Source organism: Lissotriton vulgaris, chromosome 3_1, assembly GCF_964263255.1.
Source record: "Lissotriton vulgaris chromosome 3_1, aLisVul1.2, whole genome shotgun sequence".
NCBI lineage: Eukaryota > Metazoa > Chordata > Amphibia > Caudata > Salamandridae > Lissotriton > Lissotriton vulgaris.
Window position 1 is genome coordinate 1,952,505,119 of NC_141689.1, and position 9,143 is coordinate 1,952,514,261.

Below are 9,143 nucleotides of genomic sequence, written 5' to 3' on the forward strand. Positions count from 1 at the left end.
CGCGAATACATGTCAGAAGAAGAATTAAAAAACTAGCAGCTCAGGCATCCAGACAGACCACCCAAGAACCCCTTCCTGTAATATTGCCATGGAGCAACAGCCCTCAGCCTGAAGACTTAGAGCCTGTGTATTTAGAGAGCGTCAGAAGGTACAACCGCCATGCCAGGAAATGTAATGCTACAGAACACTATGAGGAGTTTAGGTTTGTCAATCTTGACTGTATAGCCTCATTAGAACAAGGCATTCTAGCTATTCATCAAGCTATACAAACACTCATAGAGCATATGTTACAGGATACAGGACCTAATGATTTTTTTCAGCTGAGGTTTCAGGGACAAGATCTCAATAGTCCTTTATTCACAACTAGAGCAGCCCGTGATGTCTTTGATGCTGTAGATTTTTTAGAGAACCTCACTAATCTTTTGCAAAGCAGAAGTGAGATAATAGCTCATGGAACCTTTAGAGTCATAGCTCTAGTTGTCCGCTTTCGTGCCGGTGGTGCTTCCAGACCATTAAAGACTATTCTGTTCAGTAAAATCATAGGTAAGAAACAAAGATGGCTGATTGATTTTATCAACCCTGAAGCTAATACATGCCTGGCTGCCAGCATAGCAGGACTTTTGGTTACCCGTGACACTAGCGATGCTGTTATCTTGTCTAGAGCTAATGCAGCCCACACAGCTCTTAATGTACCTACAAATCAACCTGTTGGTTTTGGATACCTAAGGCTTTTTGAGAACTATTTTAAAGTAACAGTAAAAATTCTGTACAACAGCAGTGGCACATGGCGATACTTCACATCTGGGCAGCCTCTGAAAAACAAGACCATTTATGTTCTTCACCACGAAAACCATTTTTAGGTGCTAAGTATCTGTGTGCCCACTATGATCACATTTACACCAAGCATCTAGCTCATGACTGTGAGATGCATTGTAAAATGTGTCAGACAGATGGATGCAAAGTTATAGTGGAGCAGCGGGTGCGATGCGGCATCTGTAATCTATTCTGTCGCTCACAAAAATGTCTGACCACGCATAACACGTTTGTCAGGTGCAAATTTAAAAAAGATTGTGCTCGATGTGGGCATTACGTCGCAAAAGACCACAATTGCCCTGGGATGCAATGTCCCCGCTGTAAAGAGTCTTTTGAGCCTGGTGCAGACCATATGTGCTACATGTGCAAGGCTCGTCAGCCCCCTAAAACAGAAGATTACATCATTTTTGATATAGAGTGCACCCAAGAAACATCCGTGCATGAGCCCAATTATATCTACGCTCATCATCTAACTTCAGATGAGAACTGGGAGTTTGAAGGTCGGTCCTGTGTGAGTGATTTCCTAGTCACATTCATGCAGCCCCGATATAAGGGGTATACCATGATGGCTCATAACTCAAAGGGGTATGACTCTTTTTTTATTTTACAGAAGTTGATTAGTGAAAAGATGCCTGTAAAGCTCATCACCCAGGGCTCTAAGTTAATGTCTGTAACTGTTGTAACCTTACAAATACGTTTTATAGACACCTTAAATTTTCTGCCCATGAAGTTAAGTAAGTTTCCAAAAGCTTTTGGCTTTACTGGATGTAAAGGTTATTTCCCCCATTTTTTTAAAACATGGGCTAATCAAAATTACGAGGGTCCTATGCCACCTACACACAGCTACTGAGTTGAGTACATGATGCCAGATGAGAAAATTAACTTTTTACAATGGTATAGTGAAAACAATGACAAACCCTTTAATTTTCAGAGCGAGTTAAAAGCCTACTGTAAGGCGGATGTTATGATCCTACGCCAGGCTTGTAACATTTTCAGAGATGCAGTTGTAGACATGACTAAACAGGTGGAGGTGACCAACCCCAACACGCCTAGGGAGAGCGAATCTATTGAGTACATTGACCCCTTTCAAATTATCACGCTAGCTTCTATGTGCATGTCTATCTATAAGCACATGTTTTTACAGCCTCAAAGCATAGCCTTAATGCCAGCGGATCTCTATAATGGTAAACAAAAGCGTTACTCCACCCCATCAATACAATGGCTTATGTACATCTCTAACAAAGAAAACATCTACATTCAGCACGCCTTACAGGGCGGTGAATATCGCCTGGGCTCCTACTACTTGGATGGGTACGCAGTAATCAATGGGAGACCAACAGCCTTTGAATACAATGGTTGCTTTTATCATGGATGCCCCAGATGTTACAAGCCCCATGCGTTTAATAAACTGCTGGACACAAAGTTTGAGCACCTTTATATGCGCGCCCTGATGAAAGCTCAATATATTGAAAACCAGGGCTTCATTATGAGAACCCTTTGGGAACATGAGTGGATTGACATGTTGGCATCAGACGCCGAATTTGATCTTTTTCTCAAGAGGGAGCAGTTACCTGAACCTCTGGATCCCCGCCAGGCCTTATTCGGGGGCCGTACAAATGCAATACAATTGTACAGATCTGTGGGTCCGGGGGAGAAAATACACTACTATGATTTCACAAGCTTGTATCCATTTGTCAACAAACTGAAGTTATACCCCGAAGGACACCCCACTATTATATACCGCGACTTTAAATCTTTAGACACATACTTTGGCCTAGTTAAGTGTGAAATATATCCACCCAGGGGTCTTTACTTTCCAGTGTTACCCTACAGAGTGGATAGTAAGCTCATGTTCCCCCTGTGCCGAACATGCGCTGAAAGTAAAGAGACCGACTTATGTCCCCACACTGAAGCACAGAGGATGTTGACTGGTACCTGGTGTAGCTTAGAGGTTCAAGAGGCCCTAAAGAAAGGATACAGACTAGGTAAAATATTAGAAATTTGGCACTTTGAAAGGACTACAACACAGATTTTTTCTGAGTATATTAATTTATTTCTCAGAGACAAGCATGAGGCCTCTGGGTATCCAGAATGGTGCACTGATGCTGCCTCCAAGCAACAGTACATCTCTGAATACTATGCTCATGAAGGCATAAACCTGAGACCCGATTTTATCCAAGTTAACCCCGCCAAGCGTCAGCTGGCAAAGTTATGCCTCAATTCTTTGTGGGGTAAATTTGCACAACGTACCAACCTCTCAAACACAACCATCGTCACCGATCCTGACGAGTTGTTTAATTACCTTTTTGCACCCCATTATGACATATCCACCTGTGAGTTTATTAACGATGATACAGCCATGCTGGGTTGGAAACATGCTAAAGAGTACCCCACAACCAGTAACAATATAAACATCTTTATAGCCTGTTTTACAACAGCGCACGCTCGTTTGGAGCTTTACAAGTTGCTAGATAAACTACAGGAGAGGTGCTTGTATCATGACACAGACTTTTATTTTCTTTTTTTTTATCCTCATCTGCCCGACACACGTCCCTTAGATGCGGAAGAAACCAACCAACCAACCATCTCACTGCTTTTTTTTGGAGCAAGGCCCTGAGAATTGAGCTGCTTCACAACTCAGCAGAGAATTTTGTGAGGTGATAGGAACAACCATACATCTTGTGACGATGTCTCAAGGCAACTTCGTGCCAAAATATTCAGTATATAGATGTCGAATTCTGGGCAGACCACAATACTGAACTGTTGAGTGGGTGGGCTTAATCATTGGATCTTGGGGGAAAAAAAAAAAAAAACCCCAAGGAGAACTCACTTCCATTCTGTCAAAAGCTTCCAAAAAGTGAGATTTTGGGCTCTGCATGATCTTCTCAGATCTACCTTTGAGGTTTCATATAATGAGTTTAGCCATGCTGAGTGAGTGGGAGGGGTCTTGTCCACCCAGTGCATGCAAATCTGCCGTCTTGCCAGTAAAATGGCATAAAACAGAAAGGATCGTGCTACCCCAGTTATGTTCTGGTCTAAACCAAGAATGACAAATGATAGAGATATTGAGATGTCAATTTTGGTTATTGAGTCCAAAGTAGCTTTGATCTCTGTCCAGTAGGTAGCTAAATGGGGGCAATCCCAGAACATATGAGTGTCAGATGCTGAGGGCAGTTGGCATTTGTTACAGCATTTTCCCTCTTGAAATTTGGATAGACGCAAAGGAGTGAGATATGCCCGATGTAAAATAAATAGATGGTTTCGTCTGAGCCAAACGGGTTTTACCAATTTATACAAAAGGGTAAAGGATTCTGACCAACTATCCTCATCCATAACCTCAATTTCCCTACCCCATAGCTGTTTTGGGAGGAGAAAATCCCCGTCGACCTCCTCAAGTATAGACCAGTACCAACAGGCCACCTCTTTACCTCCAATTTGTTTTTCAGACTCTGTTATTTTTGTGATCAAAGCTGGGGACGAAGACCCGCCTCTGGGAGACTATCTAGGGGATTTAACTAGTGAACTTGATAAGGATGAATTCATAGTCCAGTTCGCCCCAGCCGGACCCAAATCGTACAGCTACAATACCTCTAACAATAAAGTCTGTATGAAAGTCAAAGGTATAACATTAAATGTTCAGAATACCATAAAAATAAATTTCGACAGTCTAAAGAATCTAGTGCATGAGTATGCCCAAAAGACCAATCACCCCTGTGACAAAACCATTGTTGTAAGTCAGCCTTCTATAGTGAGGAACAAAAAGAGATGGGAAATCACAACCCGGCTTTTGCATAAAAGATTGCGGGTGGTGTTTGATAAACGGGTCTTAAGGTCAGACTACAAAACTGTCCCTTACGGTTACTAAAGATACATTACTGCTGAGAACCTCTACCAGCATGGATACCAGGTTGCAACACCCCTTTTCATGTGTTATAGCGGCCCATCAAATTTCGGCAAAAGCTATTTCATAAAAAAACTATTAGAAAATGCTCGGGTCGTTTTATCCCATACGCCTGATAATATTGTTTGGCTTTATTCCTGCTGGCAAGATTTTTATAGGGAGCTCACCCACCCGTTTCCGTACATTAGATTTATAGAAGGGATACCTACTAGTCTTAACGACGATGACTTGTTACCCAAAGATCGTGTGAATATGGTAATTGTAGACGATCTTATGCGAGAAGGCGGGAACCATCCTGAAATAGAGCGAGCTTTTACTCAATATTCCCACCATCGTAATCTGAGTATATTTTACATCGTTCAGAACTTGTTTTACAAGGGTAAGAGCAGCCGGTCTATAGTCCTCAACGCTTCCTAACTAGTTTTATTTAAAAATCCCTGGGATAAACAGCAAATAACAGTTATAGCTAAACAAATGTATCCGGGGAACACCCAGTTTTTTATGGAAGCCTTTAACGATGCAACCACTAAACCCCACGGCTACTTATTGCTGGACTTAAAACCCCGGACTCTAGAAGACTACAGACTGAGGGCTGATATCTTCCCGCCTGAGCTACCGGTCGCCTACATCCCTAAACCTAGACCCAAAGGTTATAAAAAGATGCACTAAAATGCCTAGACCCCATTCATCCACAAAGCGCTCCACCATAAGGTGTTAAAAATGTCTGCCCGACTACGACGTAATATGGCCCTCCTAAAAATGCTTGTTACAGCCAGCCCCCCTCAGAGAAAAGCCATACTATGTGCTGCTTCGGACGACTTAGTTGGTGCCATTTCAGAAATTGCTCTAAACACCCTAAAAGGTAATGTACCTATTTCAACTAGCCAGTACAAGGTGCTGAAGAAGAGGCGGCAGCTTATCAAGAAGCTTAGTAATAAAAGGGTCTCCCTTACTTCAAAGAAGAAACTAGTAAAGCAGTCAGGGGGCTTTATAGGGGCTCTGTTGGGTATAGCTATACCTCTAATTACAAGCCTACTGACCCGAACCTGAAGGATTACACTCCGAAAATGTATCTAGTGCCACAACAGCAGCTTGAACAGTTGGCACCCTCTACAAATGATACATGGGACATAAGGAGATTTGAAACGCTCCGCCTGGATGCTGAAATTAAAGATATTTTGGCCCGCACAGACTTAAAGCCTGAAGCTAAAGCGGGGCTCTACTCCCGAGCTCTCCAGAATTTCTTGCAATATTACAAGCAGCTGCAGACTGAAAACAACAAACTGACTTTATATACTGCTGATGACGAGCAACCCCAGGTATCCGCCCCAACCCAGCCATCACCATCACCAATAGCGCAGCCACAGGGCTCCCCTGACTCTATGGTTGAGAGCTTGCTACAGAACGTGAGTCAAAGGTACAGAGGGGCTGCGCAGATGCTGTTAAGTAAAATGGCTGATTCTAAAGACCTAACATCCTGGAATGACCGCGGTGAGTTTGTCTACAAGGGGCAGTCAGTTGTTGGGTCACATATGTATGATCTGATCAAAACTTTCACGCATCCTAAAGCCCTCTCACGACAGACAGCCCCAAGAGGATGGGAACAGTTTCTAAGAGCTGCTGCGGAGCTCAACATTCCATCATTGCTCGTGGGTAACCCTGGGCATCGCAACCAACTTGAACTTTTGAAACAACATATGAGCTACGGTGCTGCATCCCCTCCGCTATCATCGGCCTTTCACACCCCTTCAAATTCACCCACGTCCCCATTCTTACCTCAGCTAATCCCTGCAAATAACCCTGGAGATGTGCCTCTGGAGGCTAAAAAGTCTCTATTTAAAACAAAGCGATGGGTCCCATATTAAGTAATTGCTTATGTCCTGTTACTGCATGATTGTATATTTTGTATATAAAGAGGGTGTACTGTACCAACTTTTACATGTGTGATTCCTGAATATTTCAAAATTCTTGTAATAAACATTTATAACTTTTCAACACTCTACTGTCTTTGTTTTTTTTTTCTTATTGCTGAGTAAAAACACAGTGTCTGAGTAGTTTCTTCAATACAAACGTTTATTAATTTAATTATTTTTTATTTTTGAACATGAGCATTACACAAACATGCATTATAAAACTTTACACTTTTGGCAAATAGCGTATTCATTTGTAACAATGCTAGGAATAGGTTTCAAGCCTTCTTTCATATAGCGGGTAACAAGCCTATCATTGCTGGCATTATCACTTGAATATAAATTAAAAAAAATTCTAAAAGTTAGACCCTCTGACATTTTACAGATAAAATATATACAATGTTCCCCACATGTTATAGATAGAGAATCCTGTACCGGCAACTTGTTATATTCTACTCTAGAAGCCACTTTTTTTAAATACTTGAATATAGGTTTTGTCTAGATGCTGTGCTCTGGAAACTCTGCAAGACTATCAAACACAGTTACTCTGTCATTGTCCAAAAACATAGCAGCCCAGTGAGTTCCTGGTTCATGATGAGGATCTGTGTTAAAGACCAGAGATCGGGGTCTTTCATAACGTATCGCCTTAGGCAAGCTATCGCTGGGATAAACATTCAAAAAGTATTTCTTAGCGTCTCTATGTCGGCTTAAGAAGGCTCTTATCTGAACAGTGTCCATTTTGTATTATTTTCAAAGATAGCCAAACAGAATCTGCCTGGCGTGATTAACCTGTATGACACTATCAAATACAGCAAAAACGACCATGTTCACATTTGCAGTTAGGGCCGCGCTAAAGCGGAATTCAGCTTTTAGATTTCCATTTTTAACCAGGCTGTAATAATCCCCATCTCCCATGTCCGGGGTCAGATCAAAGGCAAATAGCGTGTAGCCTGCGCCATATCCTTCATGTGATACGACAACCCCTGAATCACGCAGGTGCTTCCCAGTTATCGACACTAATCCAAGATATTCTCTAATAAAATTTCCAGTTCCAAAATTAGGCGTGTATGGCTTTGCAGGTATGACAGCTCCCTTGTGAACTAGGGCCGCATAGTTGATGCCATAGTGCTTGAAATTAAAAGGGTTGGAGTTATATGCCCCACTAAAAGCTGTATTGTCAACAAACCCAATAATGACAAGTTTTGGTAGCTGCCCCAGAAACAAATTTTGCTGCTGTGTTAATCTGGCCCCCGCCGGTATGCTGTAGACTTTCATAGAGACTCTTTCAATGGCATATTTAGCATTAGATAGTTGTAGAGCCTCAGCGTGAGCCAATCTGACTGTTGGTGATACATTCACTCTCTTTACATACAGGCTTGCAGATTGTATGAGCAGTTTATAGTGTTCGGCATCCCCAGTAATGAGGCAAAAGGCATCTTTGTTACGGTTGAGTTTGATCTTGAGGTCTATGCCATTAACGATTAGTTTATTTTGGAAGAAGAGGTCTGAATGTATTCGCCCCAGGAGGTCAAACTCTTTACTCTCTGCAGCAAACCCGGATCTTTTTACAAAACCTGTGTTGGGGCCATCCAGGGCAGTGTTTTCAAACTTATCGTAAGTATCTTTGTAGAAAAGACCTGCTGAAAGTTGTGTGTCCAAGGCATCGCTGCTGTAGTTCAGGATACTCTCCATGTACGCCCTGTAGGCGTACATATTGTCATTTTGCGTGATAAGTCTGTCACCCAAGGTAATATCCACCTGATTAAACATGGTCGCTATGGGGTAAGCAATGGTAGCCACTTTGGCAGTTGCAGCAATATCTGATCCATCTGCTTTCACAATTTTACACACCACATGTAGCAGAGTATTGTTGAGATCTAGATACATATCAGTGGACCCTGATACGTAAAACTCTATAGGGGCCAGTGACGTCAGGGCCACTAAGGGTGATACCTCCATGAAGAAACTGTTTTCGATACTGGTCTGTGTTGGTTTTAGAGAGAACAGATCTAACTCTGACTTGTCCCATTTGCCCGAAGCGCAGTGTACAAAAGCCATCTTTTAGCGTGTCACTCCTTTTAGAAAATGTTAAGGCAAGAGGCTGCTCTCTTCTTCGTAGCTCTCTTCCGCCGTGGGGATCTTCTTTTGTGAGCTCTTTTTGAAGAGCGCTTCCTTTTTTTATAGGGCACAGGGGGCCCACGGCGCTTGGACGTCCTCCTCTTCCTTTTAATACTGAGGCGGGGCTTGTACAGTAGGCCTGACCCTTCTTGAGGTTGTCTGTTCATACGTTCAACTACAGCAGACTTCACAGACCCTACCACATCTTGGGCTATATTCTGGGCAGCTGTCTTTACATGCGGTTTTGCAATTTCATAACCTTTTCTCAAAAAGGCATGGCCCTTCGGAACAAACTCCGGGAAAAACCTCCTAGACCCGCCCCATACATAACAGGAGCTCCTTGAAAGTATGGGGGCCCTCCATACCCCGCCTGGTGCTTGTAATACTCTCTATACATAGAA

General features: G+C 42.6%; 1 protein-coding gene across 1 annotated transcript; it reads right to left on the minus strand.

Annotated features, from left to right (window-relative positions):
* Window positions 1-7,374: 7,374 nt before the first annotated feature.
* Window positions 7,375-8,682, minus strand: LOC147728666 (uncharacterized protein F54H12.2-like). The gene has a single exon (XM_086963835.1). The coding sequence runs from the start codon at window positions 8,680-8,682 to the stop codon at window positions 7,375-7,377; it is 1,308 nt and encodes a 435-aa protein (XP_086819961.1).
* Between the last annotated feature and the right edge of the window lie 461 nt (window positions 8,683-9,143).

Coding starts and splice junctions, on each gene's coding strand:
- LOC147728666 (XM_086963835.1), bottom strand. CDS start 8,682: ATGGCTTTTGTACACTGCGCTTCGGGCAAATGGGACAAGTCAGAGTTA.